The sequence below is a fragment of the Sarcophilus harrisii genome, chromosome 3 (assembly GCF_902635505.1).
Source record: "Sarcophilus harrisii chromosome 3, mSarHar1.11, whole genome shotgun sequence".
In the NCBI taxonomy this organism is placed as follows: domain Eukaryota; kingdom Metazoa; phylum Chordata; class Mammalia; order Dasyuromorphia; family Dasyuridae; genus Sarcophilus; species Sarcophilus harrisii.
Genome location: NC_045428.1, coordinates 10814059 through 10838276, shown reverse-complemented (window position 1 = coordinate 10838276; position 24218 = coordinate 10814059). Strand labels below are relative to the sequence as shown.

Here is a 24218-nt window from a genome sequence, read left to right as displayed (position 1 = left end):
AGAGTAGAGGTTTGCCAAACAACCAGAACATAGTCCTATTGTTCTACCACTTCTACATGCAAAAGTAGAGCAAAAAAAATTGTGAAGTTTTAAGAATCAGTCGCAACAGCGTCAGGATAGAAACAGGTTGTTCCATTGGAAAAAGTTAAGGAGGTGTTTGTGGGCCCAAAGAAGGGATGTAAAGACTCCCTCTCAACCTTCTGCTCTTTGGCAATGCTTCTACATCAATGCTACACTGGTCTCTTTCCAATCTTAAAAAGATTCCTTTGATAATCACATTTCTAGCATTAATTAAGCACCAATTAATTGTGTGACAGGCACAACCTTAGTTGCATTTAATTTCTGTTTATTGATACTCATACACAAAAAGTTAGTTTGCCTAGATATTTAAAAATATTAATTATGCCTCAAGCAACAAACATCCTTCCTTGCTGATATATGTTATTTAAAATTCAAAAAATGGCCCTAAAACAAATTCATCTTACATATCTTCTCCTTTGCTGAGGGAGTTTGCTGGCCTGATGGAATGTGGATAGCTTTAGATCTTTGCAAAACAACTTTTCAAGAGTTTCTTGAGATCCCCAGCATCTATGCTGAGTCTCAACCTTTGCTCTAGACTATTCTCAGGTATTGTGGTTTATAATCCATTATATTTGGGCAGTAAGATGGTAAAGGGCCAGAAGGAAAATCATTTCTTCCCTATTAAATAGCATCTGAGAGATTAAAGACATCATCCTCTCTCTCTTCCGTGCCTTGGTCCGTCACTTCAACTGGTTTCCATGGTTGTCCAGGGCATTTGGGTTCCGGAAGATCAGGCAATGAAGGAAATAAGGAGCTCTTTGGCTCGACAATGATGTCTGGGATCAAGTCATCATCCTCTATGTCATCTTCCTTCCCTGTTTTCTCCTCTTGAGTTGAAGGCTCAGCTGGAGGATTGGTTGGGTTAGGACCAAGGAGATCAAAATCTGAAAAATAAGAAGAAGTAACAGCATCGCCTTGCGGTGATGGGCTATGTAGGGGCGGTGGACCTTGTGTCACCTCTTGGTTCGTGGAAGGAAAATTCCCTTCATTCGGGCTGTCCAGATACTCATTTGTCCAACTCCCATGGCTTTCCTTGTCTTTTTGTTCATGTTTCCAATGGCCTTGCCCATGCTTATATTTGTGTCCTTGACCGTGACCATGCCCATGTTTATGCCCAAGGCCGAGGCCCGGGTGAGTTTGTCCCTTTCGGTGCCCACGACCATAGCCACGAGGAGTAAGCCCTTGTCCTGTTCCTGTGGCTTGTTCTTCCTCTTGTTCTGTTATATCAGAAGCCTGGGGCTCACCTGGCACTCCGCTTTCCAGTGGTAGCTCCACTAGTGATGATCGAAAAGGAGAAAAACCTGGAGGCCTTTTCATAAGCACCTAAAGAGAAGCAGGAACAAATGCATGTCATTAATAATCACAATATCCCTGCATAGGTAAAGGGCAAGGGCTTAAATTCAATGTAAAAGAGAATACTTGGCGAAACTTTCTCTTTTCCTTTCTCTCTCTTTCTATCTCCCTTTCTCTTCCTTCCTTTACTTTTCTCTCCCTCTTCCTCTCTCTCTCTGTCTTCCTCTCTCTCCCTTTCCCTCTTCCTTTCTCTCCCTTCCCCCTCTTTCTTTCCCTCCATCCCTTTTCTCTCCCTCCCTCCCTTCTCTTCCCTCTCTCTCTTCCTTCTTCCCTCCCTCTTTCCCTCTTTCTCTCTCTCTCTCCTTCTCTCTCTTCTCCCTGTCTCCCTCTTCCTCTCTCCCTTTTCCTCTTCCCCTCTCTTTCCTCCTCTTCCTCTCTTTTTCTCTCTCCCTCTCCCTTTCCTTCTTTCTCTCCCTCTCCTTCTCCCTCTCCCTCCCCTCTCCATGTTAAAATAATCTTCCTAAGATACAGGCCTGACTCTATGTATTTGGAAAATCAGCACCTAGAACAGTACCTGGAAATCATAGATGCATAACAGATGCTTCCTTGATTAATTTAAAACACACACACACACATATGGAGACATAGACAGATACAGAAAGACAAACAGATATAGAGACAGAGACAGAGAATATATTTAGAGATATAATATAAAGATATCTAGAGAAGAAGGGAGTAATATCAGACTAGGATATAGGACATGTTCAATGATAAAAACACAATTTCTTTGGAAACACTAATTTGCACATATGCAGTTCACAGGTACACAGACATAAAGTAGACCTTAAATCATTGAAAGGTCTGTAGAAGAAATGAGTTGCCTAACAGAGGGCCATGGATGGATATCAGCGTGTGTATGATTTGGGGTGTGGACCAGTCCAAGGTGACTGAGCTGACCCTTTTTCTAATCACCCTTTGGAAACATTCAACCTAAGATTTTGCTCCACATGGATTGGAAAGGTTACTTTCTTTCATTTTAAGAAATGTTTCTGTCCACACTAGCACATGATCCTTCAGGATTTATGAACCAGACAGAGAAAGACAAGACTCCGTACCTGTACTGGCTCCTCACAGAGAACTGTGGGTTTAAATGTACCCTCTTCCTCCAAAACATTCGCTGTACATTTCAAAACATTCTGTTCAGAAAAACAAAAATGAAATGAGACATCTGCAGGATAGCCCCCAAGCTGGTCGAGGGGCCTTCCTTTCAGGCCATCATGTCCCATCACCCTTTGGACACACACTGTTGAGGGATCTTAACCTCTTACTTCTAATTTGCTGCCTGCAAATAGAATCTCAGGAGGTGAAGGAGGCTGAAGAGGCCATTGAGGCTGATCTCCTCGTTTATAAATGAGGGTACTTGCCCTCATGGAGAATTCATGGAGAATTAGCAGCAGAGCTAGGGGCCAGGTCTTGCTTTTTTATGAGTTCCGTTCATGTAACATCTCCTACCTCTTTGCTGCCCCTAGCTCTCGTGCTCCTCAGCCCCCTTTTCTCAAATTATCTACTATTTACTTGTCTCTGTACATGTATGTTCTCTGGAGAGTGGTAGCTCTTCAAAAGCAGGATGGTTTTATTTGGATTCTAATCTCTGAATTCTCAGCAGCAAGCACAGTGCCGGATAGATAGTAGATACCCTGATACTGAATGCATTGGATTGGATTAAATTTCCATCACTTCACCACTTTTATATTACCAGACAAGAAAAAGTCTTGAAATCATTTTATCATAATACCAAGATCAAGACTAGGGTGTTCAGAACCTTTTTATGTGTCTTGGACTCTTTTGTCAGCCTGGTGAAGCCTATGAACTCCTCTGAATTATCTTCAAATGCATAAAATAAAATGCAGATTATATTAAAATGGTATTTTAAAAATATTTTTCTCCAATTGTTAAATGATCAAAAGATCTCTATTTGTCGGGCTATAAAATCGTGGAGATCCTTTGACCTAACAATACCGGTACTAGGCATGAATCTCAAAAGAGATTTTTTTAAAAAAGGAAAAAGCTCTTTATGGACAAAAATATTTATAGCAGCTCTCTTCCCAGGACCAAGAATCGGAACCTGAGGGGATGCCCATTTCTTGGGGAATGTCTGAATAAATTGTGCTATGTGATTATGATGGAATATTATTGTTCTATGGGAAATAATGAGCAGGATGCTGTCAGAAAAATCCTGAAAATCCTCCATGAACTCAAGCTAAGCGAAATGTTCTGTATACAAAGTCATAGGAATGTTCTAGGATGATCAGCTGGGAATGACTTTGGTATTCTCAGCAACACAGTAATCTATGACTGCTCCGATAAACTCATGGAAAATGCAAACCCAGAGAAAGAATTGATTGTGTCTGAATATAGATCGTAATATTTTAAAACCAAGTTTATGAACCTTAGATTAAGAACTTCTGCCCTTGAGTGAGGACCCTGGGATCATGAACTCTGGCTTCCCTCAGATTGTAAAAACAAAAAAAAATTGATCTCCTAATGACTTACTCCAAATTCGTTAAATCCACAGTATTCAGAATACTTTTCTTTCTCTTTAGAGCACTCAGTTTCTTTGATATAAAATTCGATGGTATGTCCAGTTCCAGATCCCACCTGCAAAGTCAATAGGAAGCTATTTGTCTTTCTGATTTCATCCCATGCATTTTACTCCCAGGATTTCTAAGGCAGCATCCTACATAGGAAATTATCTACTAATCAAACTAAACTTTGCAAGAGGGAAAAAACACACATATATGTAAATATACACAAATATACATATACATGCATGTATGTGCATAATTAGAAAATATTATAGATACATATTTGTACTGAGTTCAAATGCAACCTCAAACCACTAGACCCTGGACAGGTCACTTAACCTCCATCTGCCTCTGCTTTCTCATCTATTAAATGGGGATAATGATAGCATCTGTTTCCCAGGGTGGTTATGAAGCTCTAATGAGATAATATTTTAATGTACTTTGCAAACCTTAAAACACTAAGTAAATAGTTGCTATTAGTAACCGTTATGAACATGTGACATGCAGATCTGCAGTTTGGGTGAACTTCTAAATCAACCATTTGACCGCTATGTCTCTGTATACTTATCACTTCTGTGGTGCAGGATTCCTGGCTTCCCTCAAAGCTCTCCCCACTGGCCAGGGATCCCATGACGCCTTTTCTGATTCCCCTCAATTGTTAGCACTTTTACTGTCCATATCTTGGAACCTTTAAGACTTATTTTGTATCTCTTTCTCTGTGGTATCTCCCTTGCCCCTGGCAGAATGTAGAAGCTCCCTACGGGAAGGGACAAGACCTGCCACCCCTCTTTGTTTCTCCTACCCTGATGCCATATATAATCCCTTTCATGGCAGAGTCTAGGAGTAGAGCATGGTTGTAGCATCCTAGAATTCTCAGGAATGCTACCACCTACTTTCTTCAATCCATAGACATGTATAACCCCAGACTGGACTCTTGAAATTGGAGCTCATAGGCTGGGACTTGGTTCTTGGAAACGAATTTAGACCAGGAAAGGTCATTTGGTCCAACCCTTCATTTTGCAGATGAGGGAAGCAAAAATACTCAAAGTTGGAAAATGACTGTTATTGTTCCCCCACACAATCACAATGGATGCAGCTCTTGTGTCAGGGAACTCCAGTAAATGCCCATGATAAAACCAGGGACATTACAGCAACAACTATCCTCAAATGAAAACTTTAGGACCCAAGTCCACGATGAAAGGCAGAAGTGAGAACCAGCTACAACCCACAAGCCTGCTGTTGATAAAAGACTCATTCACAAACCAGGGGTTCTGCTTTCAGAATCCTGAGCGTCTTGAAATAAAAGTTACTTTTAGTCTCCGAGTTAATTTTTTCAAGAGAATGTTTCAAAGGCTCACGCAGTTCTGGGCTGATAGATGAATTTAATTCGTTCTCTGGAAGATAAGAGTTCATTTTAGAAAACAAGACTTCTGATTAGTGCGAGCATTTGATGAGCGAGGGGGATTTGTCCTGCTGAAATACAATGGGGGGTAGACTGGAACTTCTGAATAATTTGTCAAGTTGGTAAAGTTCGCCTCCCTAAAGGACTCCCATCAACCCTGTTTGCATTTTACTTCCACCTGCCCCTCATGTACTTAAATCCTATATCCTCCATGTCTTTTTTTTTATCCCCAGTACAAGCTTGGTACATAGTAGGGACTTTATAGTTGCCCTCTATCACAAATGTGGAAGGATATTCTTGCTCGGGCCCCAGATAGATTGGAACAGATACCTCTGAGCTCTCTCCCAACCCTGAAATACTGAGTCTGAGATTATAAATAGATGTTCATTAAGTTAATTTGTCCAAATCTTATAGTGAATCGATGTGTTGTCCTTCCCAGGGGCATCTGAATGTTAAAGGAAGATCTAGTAACAAGACAGGTCAGCTAAAGGAATAAACTCTAATGGTAAAATTTCAGATGTTCAGGCAATTCAAGGTGGGAAGTAAAGGTGGGAGGAAGAAACTTTGGAGGCTACACAGTCTAGCTCCCTCATTTAGCATACTGGAGCTTGGTCCCTCTTCCATTTCAGAAGTCACATGGGTCATTGCCTTTTTTTTCATTTTGTGGCCTCCCCCCTTGGCCAAGGCTGAGATACTTGACTATGGCACTTACCTAGGTTACAAGTCTGGGATGTGATACTGATATTCATATGTGCATCTTCATAGGCAGAATCACTGCAGATTCTTATCTCCTGGAAGGAAAGACAGAAAGGGAAAACTCAACCAACAGAACAGTGTTTCTCTGCCAGATCTAGGGATGAACACATCCATATTTGTCTCCACAATAAACTGCCCTTGAGTCTCTGTGCTATTGAGAGAAGCAGGAGGTCCCACCCCAAGGTGAAGAGAGATGAAACCAAGAAATAGAGAACCACCCTCCTTCCAGTCTGGGAGCGCAATCAAATGACCATGGACTCAAACGTGGATTTGACCTGAGTGAGCATCTAGTCCAACCTCCTTGTTTTTCAGAGTAGAAAACCAAAGTCCCAAAATGTCATCAACCAGATGAGATCGTTGAAATCATATAAGTCATATAAGTCAATTCCTTCACGTTACAGGGGAGAAAAATGAATGTCTAAAGGGATTGGTTAGGGGACTTGACTGAGGTCACTCAGAAACCCACATCTCTCTACCTCTGGATCTCTGACACTGTTCCATTAATGAACCATAAACCCTGGGACTAGAAGAAATCTTGAAAGATGAAATTGCATCTGGAGGATTCTAGATAAATTATATTCGTATTAATAATGTTATAATAATTATATTAATTATTAATAATTATAATAATATATTATTCAATCTCAAAACTATGGGAGAAGGGAAGGAAGGAAAGAAAGACACAAGGGGGGGCAAGGAAAGACAAAAAAGGGAAGGGAAAGAAAAGGAAAGGGAATGGAGGAAAGGGGAGAGGGAGAGAGGAAGGATGAGGGAGGGGGAATGGGGATAAAGATAAAGACAGAAAGACCGAGAAGGGAAAAAGGAGAATGACATGAAGTCCCCTCATTGTGATATTTATTTCCTGGAGCTAGAAGCTGCCTCACAGAAGAATATGTGATGAGGCTCAACACCAAGTTTCATCTCTGGAGCAAGCATTTCAGAAAGAGGCAAGCACTGACTCAAATAAACATATCTTTCCCCCTCTTTCTCTTAAGCCCTTCCTTCCTTCTTTCTTCCTTCCTTCTTTCCTTCTCTCCATCTCCTCTCTTCCTCCTTGAGTAGATCCATCCTACTCCTTTGGTTCCCATTTTCTTCTCTCAAAGCCCTCAAGCTTTGGTAGAACTCATGGTACCCCAGTTCTCTGTCATGAAAGGGTCCTCAGATCATACTTTGAGAACCACTTATCTAGAGAAAAGTGATCCAAGTTGGTTAAATAAAGATAAGATGATCTGTTTTTACTCCTTGGCTACAGGCCCCCGGGGGTACTGATGAAAGCCAGAAATGTGACACACAGCACCAACTGGACCATTCCCAATCCTATAAATCCATCGAGTTGAACAGATATTTGAAGGACACAAGTGGTGGATTTTGCATTGCAGCGACCCAGAAGATTCTTTAGGAAGAATTCATATTAGCATCACTTACCCCTTGAGGTTTAGGCTGGCATTCAGAATTTAATTGGTCAGTCTCCTTCAAGCAATCAGTCTGGATGATTGAATACTGGAACTTATAGTTCCACCCATTGACTACCTACAATAAGGGTAATTTGAAAGGAAATTGTATTATTTGGCAAAGGTCCATTATGAAGAAACCCTGAATCTAGTGCATTTTGTTTGTTACTCGATCTGTATCAAATCCAATCCAATTATTCAGATTTCTATAAAACTTCTGTTTGCAAAATACTCTCTTCACAATGACCCCATGCTTCCAGTGATCATTCCCATTTTACAGATGAGGAAACAGAGGCAGAGAAGTAAATTATCTATCCATGGCCATGATTTATGGGTACCAGGATTTGAACCCAGGTCTCCTGAGATTCAGTGCTCTTTCTGCTACACTCTCTTTTTTCTGGACTAGACCAGATATTTCACTGGTCTAGTTACAGTCCTCAAACTACGGCCCACGGGCCAGATGCAGTAGCTGAAGACGATTATTCCCCTCCCCCAGGACTATGAAGTTTCTTTATTTAAAGGCCCACAAAACAAAGTTTTTGTTTTTACCATAGTCCGGCCCTCCAACAGTCTGAGGGACAGTGACTGGCCCCCTATTTAAAAAGTTTGAGGACCCCTGGGACTCTAGAGAGTAAGGAAAGCTCCTGCAGAGTTCAGATGGGCTTAAGAGACTTGGAGAGGGGCCTGGGGCGCTCAGAAGTTTAAGTGCAGCCAGCAAGAGTGAGAGTCAGGACCTCCACCAAAGTTTTCCTGATTCCATGTCTCTCTTCACCAGGTGATGTTGGCTCTCTCAAATGCCTGTTATATGCAAAGTACTGATGACACACAAGGAGATACAAGAGGCAATGTCCCCATCTTTGCCCTAGAGGTTCTCCCTTCCCAGGTATGGGATTATTGAGGATGAAAATAACACTTACTTTATCATAGGGTCAAAAGCTCAGGGAAGGAAGGAACCTTCATGATTATCTAATCCTGCCTTATACAGATGGGAAAACTGAGGCCAGGAGAGGTGAAGTCACTGTCTCAAGATCATAAATTTAGTAAGTGATAGAGTGTCCCAATGCATAACACAACTGGTACTCATACATGTCACTTTGTCTTAGGGAGTTGACACTGTGACATGGGTCTCACCTACTTGAGGCAGGAGGATGGAGGGAGGGAGGAAAGATGCAACAGAGGACCTGGCTACCTAGTCTGTACGGCTCTTTGATTTTGGGGTTGGAATAAAATCCATCAGAGAGAATCTCTTAGGTCAGAGCTAGGGGAGGTAGTGGGGCATCAGTCAGGAGACTTGGTATAGCTCGCGACCTGGGTTAGCTTGCTCCAAAATACTCAGCCTTTGAGGCTGCTTCCTTCTTGGTACTGTGGCAAGTGTTGCTAACCCAAGGGTCTGTAAACTTAAAAAAAATTTTTTTTACAACTGTTTCAATGTCATTGGTCCGCTTGTAACTATAAATTTAACTTTGTCTTTATCCACAGACTGGATCTCTTGACTGCCCAAGAGATCCAGCACACTCAAAAGCTTGCTAGGGAGACTAACTCTTGTACCACCTGTTTTGAAACACATGCATTTATTAAGCTCCCACTGTAAGCCAGCTACCTTATATAACCCTGCTGCATCATGGAAATTTGAGATTTTTTTTTAATGTGAGTCTGGATCCAGTTAAGACATGCTGAATTGACAAGTCAATTAATCAACATAGAATCATCAATTATATAATAAAATATAAAATAATAAAAATAATCAATATAGAAATTTTGCCTAGATCCTTAGCAGCTCTGTGACCCTGATCAAGTTACCTAGACAATCTCAGCCTCCCTTTCTACATTTGCCCAAAATGAGGATAATAATAACATTTATATCCCAGGTTTTCTGTGAGGATCAAATGAAATAACACATATAAAATGCTTTGAAAATCTTAAATTTGGATATTATTAAAATATTAAATTTGCATATTACTAAGAATAATTTGTATAACATTATTATTATATATACATATATATATACTCATGTGCATATAAATACTCATGTGACTATATATTCTATTGACATCTACACAACACAAACTTAAATAATTCAGAGAGTCCACTCTCCGAGCCCATCAATGGGTACAGATGGAGCCTATCCACCCCTTCTAAGGAGCATCTTGTCCATATCCTTTCATGGAGAATCCACCCAACTCATTGGAAGCCTCTCTAAACTTCTTTTTTACCATTCCCTTGGGCTTGGATTACATTGGGAGATGTTTGTCTGTTAGTTCCGGCAATTAGTTATGACTGACCCACCTCCCGCTCTAGTCACACCTTTTCTCAATGTTATCTATGATAGTCATTTACATTCAGGTCTTCGTTGGCAGATTGCTGCAGCATAATGATGTTCAAATGGGGTCTTTGCTGGTCCCTGCCAATTACTAGTGCTCCATCCTCCAAGGTTACCACAGATCGGCTTTGTAGGGTGTTTTGCATTTACTTCTTCTTGCATATGTTGTCTTTCCTATTAGTGCAAGATCCTTGAGGTTAGGGGCTTTTGTTTTTCTGTTCCTAGCAGCTGGCAGAGTGGCTGACACAAGGCAGGTTAGGAAAAGGCCTGAAGCAGGGGATTTTACAATGCCTGTTAACAAACAAGCATTGAGAGGGGAAGGTGAAGAAGAGCAGATCTTTTCTTGGAACTCCCTCAGTTCTTGAGGAGGTCATTCTACCTGCCAGGGAGCATCTGAGTCTTCTGATCCAAGATGCTCCCAGAGCACAGGCTCTTATTCCATTTTTCTCTTCTCTGCCATACTTTAAACTTTCTTTCTCTTCCTCTTTTCACCCATTGCTCCTGAACTGCTTTTGCTTCTGGCTCAGCTGAGGATGTCCCCATTCCTTCCTTTCTTCTCTGCCCCAAATCTCTGATGATTCAGAATCTCTATCTCTCAGTTTGACACTGGACACATTTATGTTTATAGAAGACCACAAGGGGTGATTGAGTTTCCTCAGCCAGTCCTAACACCCTTCCCATCAACACTCCACTCCAGCTAATCCCTCTTTTACCCTTAATCTAAAGCTTTTGATTGGTTGGTTGATAGACATTTGTTCTTGCCACATTAAGGTATCAAACACCTCACAGTTTATTCAAATTTAGTCAGTGAGTTGATTGATTCACTCAATCAACATCCCACACTTAACACCCATCTAGACACAGGTTCTTGAAGAACACACATGAAGTGCGAACCCCTGCAGATCAATTCCTTCTTTGTACTTTAGAAAGTTGCCTGAGTCACTGAAAAGCTAAGTGATTTACACAGTGAGGAGGGTTCAAGGGCAGGTCTCAAACCCAAAGTGACTGTGTATCCACTATGTTACACTGTCCCTCTATGTAAGTATGCAGATTATGTGCTAGGCTATATATTACATATTTGATGTAAAAATTAATAGTATGCATTCATCTATAATATTTATCAATTATACAATTACTGTGATGATCGTGTATTTTTAAATCGACAGGAGTCAGGAATTCAGGTTAGGGGAAAATCGTCAGTCTTTATTCTCAGTGAAGAAGGATAGGAGGTGGAAGAGAATCGGCAATAGCAATGTGTGCAGCTGAGTCAAGAAGCTAGCTCGACCAGCAGCCACACAACCAGCAGCTCGGAGTCTCGAACCCAGGCCTAATCTCTCCCAGCTTCTCTTCCTGTCTCCCTCTCTGCCTCCACCCACCAAAATCGTCATTTCCTATACAACACATCAGGACTTGCACGGAGAGTGGGCAGGGACCATTCTTTATCCAGTCATGTATATTAATAGAGTATAGCCCAATTATTATTTAGCCTCACATACTTGGGACCTCAGTGCATCAACTCAAACCTCAGCCCATTACATCTCCCGCTTTCTTTTATTTTAGAACACAGGTGGTCATGCCATCCCTGACTCCTCAGGGAGGTCAGAGCCCCCAAGGGGAGGTGATCACAGCCTTCCTAACTTCTCAGAGAAGGAGGTGAAAGTACCGAAAAGGAGGTGATCACAGCCTCCTGACTTCTCAGAAAAGGCAGTGAAAGCACTAAAAAGGAGATGATCACGCCTACCTGACATTTCAGGAAGGGAGATGAAAAGCACCAAAGGAAATGGGGTTGCTAGTGGGTTTCTGGGCTGAAGGGTCTTATTATGACAAACCCATCAGCATGGGAGGTATTACACAAGCACATAGCAATAGCAGAGGCTATTAGGGATGACCCTCCCCTCAGTCAGTGCAGGCTCGATGTGGTGTAACAAACATGAATTGTACACGCAAGTAGCGGAATAGCAAACAATATAAATCAACATGGTGTTGGAAAAGATCACCAGAAGTCCTAGAAGGAGGATATGTAAACAACAGTCACACATACACCTTCTTCAGCAGCCAAGAGATAGTCCAAAACCAATCTATTGTCCACTGCTTCACATGTCAGGGAATCCAATGATCCCCTGAGGTTTTGAAGTCCTGCAAAAGTCTTTTTATGTGTTAGGGAATCCAATGATTCCAGCAGATTTTGAAGTCCTGTAACAGTCTTATCATTTTCAGAGAATCCAATGATTCCTGAGAGTTTTCAAGTCCCATGTCTCAGAGAATCCAATGATTCCTGAGAGTTTTCAAGTCCGACAATCTTTGATGTCCATGAGTCAAACGCCATAACTGCCACGCTATGTACATATGTACACACATACCTATGTATGTTTGTGTATATAAATGTCATATATAATATATAAAATAGGTGTGTTTTATTGTAAAATATTTTATTATGAATCTATTAAACATCTATGAATTATTTTAATGAATTATATTATTTGTCACTTATTAATAAAATATTTTATTAAAATAGATGTCTAAAACAAAGTGAATGAATGAAGCAAAGAAATAAATTATATCCAAACCTGTCTTGAGGCTCTCAGGACTTCTTTAAGAGCAAAGATGTGTTCATGGTTAGATTTTTCATTAAAATGTTGAACAGCATGTTTCAAAATTTCTTCCAAATCTGAACTGTTGGTTGATATGCTATTGAAGCAGCCATGGCATGGACCACGAGCTGCCACCACTGCTTCGTGAACTTTATTGAAAGAGGAGAAAAACACAGAGATTTAACTTTTAAAAAGCTCATAAGAAACCATTGTCAGCCTCTGGCTTTCAGTCACATGGTAGAAGCATAATTAACGATTAGGAATCAGTCAAGAAAGGGAAGTTGAGATGGTAGAGTACCAAGATGCTACATCCTGGCCCCTCCAACACATCTTCTCCACATAGATCTAGAAAACAAAAGCAGTTCAGGAGCAATGGGTGAAAAGAGGAAGAGAAAGAAAGCTCAAAGTTTGGCAGAGAAGAGAAAAATGGAATAAGACCCTGTGCTCTGGGAGCATGTTGGATCAGAAGACTCAGATGCTCCCTGGCAGGTGGAATGACCTCCTCAAGAACTGAGGGAGTTCCAAGAAAAGATCTGCTCTTCTTCACCTTCCCCTCTCAATGCTTGTGTGTTAACAGGCATTGTAAAATCCTCTGCTTCAGGCCTTCTCCTAACCTGCTTTGTATCAGCCACTCTGCCAGCTCTACAGTCCCAATTGGGAAATATAAGAGAGACAGATAGAGACAGAGACAGAGAGACAAACAGACAACAAACAGAAAGACAGAGAGACAGAGAAAGAAAGAGCCAGAGAAAATCACAATGAATCATTTTTCCAGTCCAGATCAGCCTACAGAGATAGACAAACAAAGTTTGTGGATACTGAAGTTGTGATTTGGCCAGGAACAACATAATGCATCCTAGAACCTAGGGACTGAAAGAAGACTAACACTATGAGGACTAAAACAAAAGAAATTGGTACAGAAGTCACAGGGACGCCCCAAATTAATACAGGTATCAATTGATAAATGGTGATATTCTCTAGCGAGGTATGAGTATCCTGTCAGAAATTCCAGGAAGATAGAAGAAGGGATCTGGTGGTGGTAGGAAGCAGTAGTGGCAAACCCTGAGCTGTGTACAGAACAAGGAGTCAATACGAAAACAAATAGTAATTATTTGGCTCTGACCCCAGGAGCAGAGCACTCAGTTCTATCCTCTAGAAAACTATAAAGTCTATAAATGAATAATCAAGGCAGGATTCCCAGACCAAAGGGAATTCTTCATTTCTTTTCCTCTGAATTTATTGATTTTCTGGTTGTTGGTACTGGTTGAATCTAGCAAAAAGTCTACTAGAAATTCCAAGCAGAACAAGCTCACAAGCATGTTGCTTAGGTCAAAATCTGGTCCTTCAATTTCTGAACAAGAACAATTTTTAAAATAACTTTTCCCTGGATTACACTATTCTGTGAATACTATAGGTTCCCAGTCTGAGCCATCTAAAAAATAACACAACATCCCCAAGAAAGCAGGAGAAAGAACACATGTGGATAAACAAAAACAAAAAAAAACAATTTACTCATCGCTCCCCAGAAGTTCATATATTCTGGTCCAAAAAATAAAGTTTTAAATCAGAAAATATGTTGGAATAATGAGCAAATAAAGAAGAAAGAATCCTACCATAAATAGATTTTATGATGAGAGTCAAAAGAAGCATATTATTCCAAAATATCTACAAGCAAAGCTCCAAAGAAAAACACAGCTTAATCACAAATCCAACCAGAATTCCTAGAAGAGATAAAACAAGAGCTTTGGGATTTTTTAAGCTAAAATTATTTTTAGAAATTAAATAACAGGGTTAGCAGGAAAAAATGGGTAAAGAAATTTGACTTATAGAAGAAAAAGGTAAAAACAATAGCTTGAAGTAAAGGATAGATTTTGATGAATGGAAAAAAAAACTCCCTAAAATAGATTTGATCAAATAGAAGGTAATGACTTCAGGGATTATGAAGAAATATCAAAACAAATTTAAAAAAACTGAAAACACAGCAGACAGAAAAAGCATATCATAACAAAAACAAGTGAACAGGAAAACATATTGTGAAGAGATAATTTAAGAATCACTAAATTACTTGAAAGCCATAAACAAAAACAGAAATAATATTTCAAGAAATCATAAAAGAAAACTGCCCAGATCTCTTAGAAGTTTAATATGAACTAAATCAACAAGAAGAAGATTGTATGGAGTTGAGAGAGATGGAGTAGTATTGAGGAATAGGAGATGCTTAAATTTCACTGTCTTGTGAACTGGGCAAGGAACGGAAAAATACATAGAAACAGACAGGGAGAGACAGAGACACAGAGAGGCAGACAGAGAGAGACAGAAAGAGAGAGACACACATACACACACACACACAAAGATAGAGAGAGAGGGGAGGGGAAATAAAAGGAAAAGTATAAAGGAATGAGAATGGAGGGAAATACACAACTAATGATCATAACTATAAATATGAAGAGCATCAACTGACTCATAAAATGAAAGGGATAGCAGAATAAATTAAAAAGCAGAATCCAACAATATGTTGTTTACAAAAAAAACACATTTGCAACAGGACATAAAGTTAAAATAAGAATCCAGAGCAGAATTTTTTATGCTTCCCTTGAAATAAAAAAGAATAGTCATCATGATTTCAGTGATACTAAAAACAAACCCGATTAAAAGAGATAATCAGAGAAATTGCTTTTGGCTGAAAGACATTATAGATAATTAATATCAGTACTAAAAATATATGCACCAAATGGTACAAATCTAAATTCTTAAAGAATTAATTAAATGATTTATAGGAAGAAATGCAAAGCAAAACTATAATATTGTGGGTATTCAATTTGCCCTTCTTGAACCAAGATAAATGTAACCAAAATTAAACAAAAGAGAAGTGAAGCACATGAATAGAATTTTAGGAAATTTAGGTATAATAAAGCTTTAAAGAATATTGAAGAAAAATAGAAAAAAATATAATTATTTCTCAGCTGTGCATGACAATGTCTCCAAAATTGTTCATGTATTAGTACATAAAAACTTCCAAATAAAAACAAAAAAAGCAAAAATATTAATTTCACCTCTAAGAAGTTATATAATAAAACTATATTTAATATAGTGCTTTCAAAGCAAAGATTAAAAATTAATTGGAGATTAAATAATCCAGTCCTAAAGGTTGGTTGGATCAAAGAAAAAGTTTATAGAAATAATAATTTCATTGAGACAATGATGGCTATGAGATGTTATACCAAAATTGTGATGTCAAAGTAGGGAAAACATTTTTTTTCTTTTAACACTTTTGTCAATAAAAGAGAGAAATAAATCAATAAATCTGGCATGCAACTAAACAAAAATCTAGATATTGAACAAAAAATTTAAAACCCAATTGAACACCAAAATAGAAATTCTGAAAATTAAAGGAGAGATTAATAAAATTGAAAGAAAAGTAGTTATTGTTTTATTGTGGGAAGAAATAAAATCCAACAAATAAATATAAGGAAAAGTGATGGTGGCCCTTTGTGGAATAGTTGAGCTAATCACATACCTGGAGCGATATTACAATTCTGTTCAATGACGATGAATGTCTTTCCATTCTCACTCTTCACTTTTGCTGCACATTTCCCCTGCTCCTAAATACAAAAGGGGCCATAAATCTTCAACCTTAGATTCAGAAACTCATTTAATCAAGAAAAATCTTCTGGGCACAGATTGAGTGAGGAGTGATATGATCATATATGGACTTAGGAAGATGGCTGGTTGCTAGCCAACTATATCATCAAGTCCCGAAGTACGACTTTTTTGGCTTTTCTCAGAACATTGCTGATATTTCCAGAGAGAGAAAGAAGATGATGAGCTGGCAGCCGCTAATCTCTTAGCCTCTAAGCTCTATCATTCTACCTTTCTCATTGTTATAACATGGAGTCCTTCATTCCTTCCCCTTCATCCCTGTCTAAAGTCATGGTATAAAACAAAAGTTCATTGGCTCAAAGAGAAAATATCCCTTTAACTTTGAAAATAGACTGCCAGATTATTGAGTCTGTCTTCCTTCTGTCAGATCCCTATAAGAACAAGGAGAAACTTTTCTTTCCTTGTCTCACCAAAGTACAAATTGCAGAGGGAATAGAAGATGGGTAGAGAGTAAAATAATTTTACCTGGTTTTCAGACTTTTTGTAGCCACAATCTTTCCAGTTTTTACCTGTCTGGATCGTGCAGTCACCCTCTCGGACTTCATAGGTTATTGCAAAGATCTGCTCATCAGAGTTCTACAGGAAATTGTAAACGAACATTTGTTAGGGTAGAGCAAAAGATCAAAATTAGGAGAGCATCTGACCCCAGAGCTTTGTCTGGAGGGATTCACTACACATTTGCTGTGAGTCTGATTGAATGTTTAGGTTCAGGTTCTTAGCTGGTCTTAAATTCATAAAACATGAGATCTTTCAGTCTCAATGCTTTAATGCACTATCCTCCTTAGTTCTCCTTGTCTGTGCTTACCTCTCCCCACATTGTTTCCCCTCAGCAGAATATAAGGTTCCTGAAGGCAGGTACCACTTCATTTCTGACTTTGAAGTCCCTGGCCCACAGTAGCCACCTAATAAAAGTTGGTTGAATAGAATTAGAAATCAGGTGATCCAACCATCATATTTAGTAGATGGGCTACGTGAAGTCTAAAAAAGAGAAGGGATTATTTGATCAAGATCCACAACTCCAAAACTCCCTACTCACAAGACAGCAGGAATTTCATTATATCACCCTGCCTCATTTTCAGTCCCTAAACTGCCACCTGATGAATCCTGTTCTGTAATTAATTGCCCTAATCACATTTGATTTTAAAAGTTCATGCTATTATTTTTTGGCTTGATTGTACACATTTGAACAGGCAAAGTTAAAAAAAAAACCAACCATCAAAAGTTGCTGTGGGAATAGAAAATACCAGGATTCATTTTCAGAGGAGAATATAGAAGTAAAAATAAGCTTCCCTTTAGCAAAGAGCAATTAAAGCAAAAGAAGAAAATTACAAAAAGATAATTGATAACTTGATAAAAAGAGGCACAAAAAATATTGAAGAAGATACCTTAAAACCAGAACTGAACAAATGGGGAAAGAAATATAAAAATTCACTGATTAAAATAATTTTTTTAAAATCAGATTTGGCCAAATGGGAAAAGAGGTACAAAAACTCACTGAAGAAAATAATTTCTTAAAAAATGGAATTGGGTCATGAATAGTCAAAGGATATGAACAGACAATTTCTAGATGAAGAAATTAAAACTCTAATCATATGAAAAAAATTCTCTAAATCACTATTGATCACAGAAATGCAAATTAAGACAACTACTACCCATATACCTCTCAGATTGGCTAAGATGACAAGAAAAGATAATGATGAATGTTGGAGAAGGTGTGGAAAAACTGAGATACTAATACATTGTTAGTGGAATTGTGAACTGATAAAACCATTGAGAGATTCCAAAATTTATATTTATATTATATTTATTTATTTATATAATATATAATATAAATATAATAAATATTATTTATATCATAGACAAATTCCAAAACTCACATGTCAATGGAAAATACTTCAAGCATTCAGAAAGCATGGAATCACAATCAGGCTCACACAAGACTTAGCAGCTACTACATTAAAGGAGGACAGGGTTTGAAATGTGAGAATCCAGAAGTCAAAAGAGCTGTGGGATTACAACCAAGAATAATTTGCCCAGCAAAACCAAATACAATCCTTCAAGGGAAAAAATGGATATTAAATGAAAAATGGAGGGTTTTTAAGCATTGTTAGTGAAAAGACCAGAGCTGACTAGAAAATTTGACTTTGAAATGCAAGGCTGAAGAAAAACAAAAAGGTAAACATGAAAGACAAGTTAAAAATCCACTATTTTCTTTTTCATATAAGAAAATGATACAAATATCTTCTAAGAACATTATTAGGGCAGTTAGCAGGATTCTACATAGAAAGAGTGTGTAGGAGTGAGTTGACTATGTTGGGATGATGTAAAAAAATGAATAGGTGAGAAAAGGTGATCCCTTGGGAGAAGGGAGAAGGGAGAAGATGACTGCAGAATATATCTCACAGAAAAGAGGTGCACAAGGAAGAACTTTTACAGTGGAGAGGAAATGGTTACCAAGGGAAGCAGAATGAACATCACTCACATCTAAACTGACTCAAAAAGGAAAAATATATCCAAATGTTCAATTGGTCATAGAAATCTATCTTATCCAACAGGGAAATAGGAGGGGAGGGGAGTAAGTAAAAGGGAGAAAGGATGAAAGGGAGGGCAGATAAAAGAAGACAATGGTCAAGAGCAAAACAGACTTTAAAGGATGGACAAGATAAAGAGAAAGAAAAAGTTAAACAAAAGAAAATAGGATGGAAGAAAATGCACAATCAGTAAATATAAATGAATGTTAATGGGATGAACTCTTCCAGAAAAGAGAAGTGGATAATATGATGCATTAAAAATCAGAATCTAACAATACATTGTTTTTTTTAATGTATACTTTAAACACAGAGAAACACACAGAGTTTAATAATAATAATGATGATGAAGATGTTGATGATGTGTCTGGAGCAGAATCTATTATGCAGTAGCTGAAATTTTTAAAAAGGCAGAAACAGTAATCATGATCTCAAAGTAAAAACCAAAAAAAAATCCAAAACCAAGTAAAAGATACTTGCTCAAAGGAACTATAGACAATGAAGTAATAGCAATATATTAAAGCATAAATACCTCCCAACAAAATGTAAAAAAAAAACAGAAATACTAAATACATCTTTTTCAATCCATAATGAAATAAAAATAACATTTAACAAAAGGCTATGAAAGAATAAATTAAAAGCTAATTGGAAACTAAATAATCTATTCCTAAAGAATAAATGGGACAAAGAACAAATCATGGAAACAATAAACAATTTAATTAAAAAGAATGACAAGAAAGAGACAACATTCCAAAATTTGTAAGATGTAACCAATGCGGCACTTAGGGAAAAATTATATCTCTAAAGCTGTACATCAATAAAAGAAAGAAAGAATATATCATTGATTTGGCCACGCAATTAAAAAAACTAGATAAAGAATAAATTCAAATTCCCAATTAAACACCCAAATAGAAATACTTGAGACTCTATCTGCCAAGACAAATCCAGAGATTATATGAACACAATTATGAAACACTTTTCATAAAAATAGAGACAGATCTAAACAATTTAAAAAATATTTATTCCTCATGCATAGACAGACCCAATATAGTAAAAGTAACAATTCTACACTAGTTAGTTTATTTATTCAGTGCCATACCAATCAAATTACCAAAGAATTATTTTATAAAACTAGAAAAAATAGTAACAATTTATCTGGAAGAACAAAAAGTCAAGAATATCAAGAAAATCAATGAAAAAAATATAAAGGAAAGTGGCCTGGTTGTTTCAGATTTTGGCCTATATTTTTCAAAGTAGTAACTGGGAGAATAATCTGGTACTGGCTAAGAAACAGGGTAGTGGATCAGTGGATACACAATATACATTGGTAAATCACCATAGTAATCTAACTAGTATTTGACAAACCAAGTTTTGGGGATAAGCATTAACCATTTGATTAAAAAAATTTTTTCTAGGAAAACTGGAATGGAGTGTGACAAAAATTAGTCAGAGACCATTTCACACCATATACCATGATAAGGTCAATACAGATGAACATTTGAACATGAAGGATAATATAATTAAATTAGGGGAACATAGAAAATGTACTAGTCAGATCTGGAGATAAAGAAAGAATTTATGACTAAACAAGAGATAGAGGGGATTACACAGGGTAAAATAGATAAATTTGATTATACGAAATAAAGCAAACAACACTAATACAGTCAAAATTTGAAGGAAAATAGGAAACTGGGAGAAAAAATTGCTGCAGCAAATTTCTCTACTTAATTCCTCATTTCTTAAATATATAGAGAATCAAATCAAATTTATAAAAATAAAAGTCAACTGGGTTTCCTTGTGCAAAACCTTTTTAAAAATTTAATTAATCAAAATTATTCATTTTATATTTCATAATGTTCTCTGCTTCTTGTTTGGTCATACATTCCTCCCCTCTCCATAGATCTGACAGTAAAACATTCTTTGCTCTCCTAGACTTTCTTGAGGTAGTACCCTTTATGTCTAAATCATGTATCCATTTTGAATTTATCTTGACAAATAGTATAAAATGTTGGTTTATATTTAAGTTTCTGCCGCATGGTTCTCCAGTTTTCACAGAAGTTTTTGTCAAATAGTGAGTTCTTATAGCAGAAGCTAGGGTCTTTGGCTTTATCAGATACTAGATTACTAAAATTAGTAAGTCATTTAGTACTGTTTTTATTTGCCTAATCTATTCCACTGATCTACCACTCTATCTCCTAACTAGTAACTTTTTTATGATTTTGACTTTTTAATATAGTTTGAGATCTGCTGTACCTAAGTCACCTTCCTTTGCATTTTTTTCATTAATTCCCTTGAGATTTCTGACTTGATTTTTCCAGATGAATTTTGTCAATTTTTTTCTATTTCTATAAAATGGTTTTTTGTAGTTTGATTGTTATGGCACTGAATAAGTACATTAATTTCAGCAGGATTGTCATTTTATTATATTGGCTCAACCCCTATGTGCAATTAATATTTTTCCAATTATTTTGATCTAACTTTTTTGGGTGAAAAGTATTTTATAAATGTGGTCATATAGTTTCTGGAATTGTCTTGGCAGGTAAACTTACCAAGTATTTTATATTGTCTACAGTTATTTTAAATGGAATTTCTCTTTCTATTTCTTGCTATTGGGCTTTGTTGATAATATATAGGAATGTTGATAATTTATGTGGATTTATTTTCTATCCTGCAACTTTTGCTGAAGTTATTTCAAGTATTTTCAGTTGATTCCCTAGGATTTTCTAAGTATGCCATCATATTTACAAAGGCTGATGGTTTTGTTTCCTCATTGCCTAGTCTAGTTCTTTCAATTTCTTGTTCTTATCTTATTACTAGAGTTAGCATTTCTGGCACAGAATTGAATAATAATAATGGTGAGAATGAGCTTCATCTTTGCTTCATCCCTGATCTTATTGGAAAGTCTTCTAATTTATTCTCATTGTAGATAATGCTTGCTGATGTTCTTTGATAGTACTATTAATTATTTTAAAGAAAAGTTCCCTTTATTTCTATGTTCTCTAGTGTTTTTAATAGGAATGGGTACTGTATTTTGTCAAAAGCTTTTTCTGCATCTATTGAAGTAGTCATGTGGTTTCTGTTGTTCTCTTGTTGAGCTAATGGTTTTCCTAATTTTGAACCAGCCTTATGTTTCCGGGATAAATACCACCTTTTCATGGTATATGATCTTTGTGATATATTGCTTTAACCTCCTTGCTAGCATTTTCTTTCTCTGCTTTAGATCTTCCTGGTTACCAAAGAGATTTTTTTAAAAAGAAGGTAAAGTAGCTATTCAGAGAAAAATATTTATAGCTGCTCTTTTTGAGCATTAAGAATAAAATCATGAGCATAAAGAATTAAAATCAAGGAGATATATATCAATTGGGAAATGGCTGTGGTATAGAATTGATATGGAGTTCTATTGTGCTATAATGATTGATCAGCAAGAGAATTTCAGAAAAACCTGGGATGTCTTATATGAACTCATGTAAAGTGAAGTGAGGAAAAAAAACCAGGAGAACATTGTACACAGTTACAGCAAGATTGTAATGATGATCAATTGTGAGTGATCAGAGTAACTACTCTGATCAAAACAATAATTCAAAATAATTACAAAGGATCCATGATGAAAAATGCTATCCATTTTTAGAGAATTGATGAGCTCTGAAAGCAGATAGAAACATGCATTTTTAAACTTTCTTAATTTTTATTGTTTTATCTCGTTTGTGTTTTCTTTTGCAAGATGATTAATATGAAATTATTAATATGATATGATTAATATGAAAATATTAATATGATCATTTATACAATCTCACATTTATAACTGATATAAAATTACTTGCCCCTGGTTGGGGGAAGGCATAGAAGAGAGGGAGAGAATTTGAACAAGTTTCTTCAAATGATTGTTTAAAAAACTTTACATGTAATTGGGAAATATTTCATGAAATAAAAACAATTAATTTTTTTTAATTACAGTCACCATATAGAGCTTGCAACATAGCAGTCCAAACCACTCTGATCCTATCTAATTTAATGAGCATTTATGAAGCACCTACCATGTTTGAGGCTATGTTCTGGGTATTCAAAGACAAGATGAAAAGCTATTTTGACCTCAAGGACTTTACACCCTCCTAGGTATATCAGATAAACAAATGAAGAGATTGTAAGACTCAGAAAGGCTTTCTATGGGAGATAGCAGATGGACTAAGCTTGAAAGTAAGCTTAGGATTCTGATAAGCAGAGGGAAGGAGGGTGAACACTCCAGAAATTCCAGGGGAGGCAGCCTGTACAAAGTCATAGAGGTAGAATGATTTACCAAGTTCAGATAAGCAGCCAAGTAGGACAGTTTGGCTGGGCCACTGAGGGCAGAAAAAGGAGCAATATACAATCAACTTGGAAAGGTAGGAGAGGGGGGTGGGGGAGGGCAGCTAGTTGGTGTAGAGGATAGAGCACCAGTCCTGAAGTCAGGAGGACTTGAGTCAAATCTGATCACTTAACACTTCCTAGCTGTGTGACCATGGGCAAGTCACTTAACTCCAATTGCCTCAGCAAAAATAAATAAAAAGAAAGAAAGGTAGGCTGGAGCTGAATTGTGAGGAAGCTTTCAAGCCAGTCAGGAGAGTTTTTATTTCACCCTAGAGGCAATAGGGAGCTAGTAAAGCTTTTTCAGGTGACCCGTGTTTGCAGATATGAATTTTGGGATGGGACAGGACAGGGGAGGAGAGAAAATGAAAGTCAGGATTCCAATTAGGTGACTTTGACAAGAGTCCAACTAAAAGATGATATACAACTAGAGTAGACTGGGAGCCACACGAGTGGAAAGAAAGGGACAGACTCAAGAAATTACAGAGGCAGAACCAAGATGACTCGGGAACAGCTTAGCTGTGTGGATGGAGGGAGGGAAGGAGCTGAAGAGCTTGGAAGTGCTTGGAAGGATGGGGTTGCCCACATCAGAAAGAAGAATGGCTTTGGAGGCCATGGCTGGCTTGGACATCGGTGCTTTCCTTTGAGGAGCACTGAGGATGGAGCTGCCGGACAGGGACGGTCACTGAGCCCTGGACATTGCACAGGACAGTCAGCAAGCAGGCCCCAGGCCACCCCACCAAGGTCACTCACTCACCGTCAGAGAGGCTCCGGTTATCCGGTACAGGACATACTGGCTGCCGGAGGATCGTTGGGTGTTGTACGTGGTCAGTGCCGTGTCCACGGCTTGGAAAACATCATTATCCTTGCAGGAGAGGTCCTTCTCCTGAGACTGTACCAGGACATTCAGCTGGCTGGCCACAAGCAGGAGGGCCAGAGCTAGCTTCATCCTGAGCTGCTTACCACTGGGGAAGCTGACCTAGGCTGCAAACACCAAGGCTAAATCTCTCTCCCCACTGGTCTCTCCCTTTCCACCTCTCTCTCCCTCTTCCTCTGGTCTTTTCGGATGCTGTTTTTTAATCAGCACAAAAGACTAGGCTCATTCCCAGCATGGCGAGGTTCCTGGTGCCAGAGTTGTCGGTGTTGGAAGAGCATGAACGCCCCCAGCCAGTCCCTGCCAGCTCCACCACCTCTCCCCCCACAGTTTAGC

The 24218-nt window shown here is 37.9% G+C and overlaps 1 protein-coding gene across 2 annotated transcripts; it reads right to left on the bottom strand.

The window, feature by feature from the left end:
- Positions 1 to 329: 329 nt before the first annotated feature.
- On the bottom strand, positions 330 to 24218 carry KNG1 (kininogen 1). 2 transcript variants are annotated; one of them, XM_023501393.2, is made up of 11 exons: positions 23766 to 24216; positions 16605 to 16715; positions 15997 to 16081; positions 12456 to 12628; positions 7543 to 7647; positions 6074 to 6152; positions 5223 to 5353; positions 3928 to 4032; positions 2490 to 2570; positions 1326 to 1404; positions 330 to 965 (listed from the first exon to the last, which is right to left on the bottom strand). In XM_023501393.2, the coding sequence occupies exons 1-11, from the start codon at positions 23955 to 23957 to the stop codon at positions 703 to 705; spliced, it is 1404 nt and encodes a 467-aa protein (XP_023357161.1). In that variant the 5' UTR covers positions 23958 to 24216; the 3' UTR covers positions 330 to 702. The 2 variants fall into 2 exon arrangements, with proteins under 2 accessions (XP_023357161.1, XP_023357159.1); XM_023501391.2 differs by having other exon boundaries at positions 330 to 1404; positions 23766 to 24218.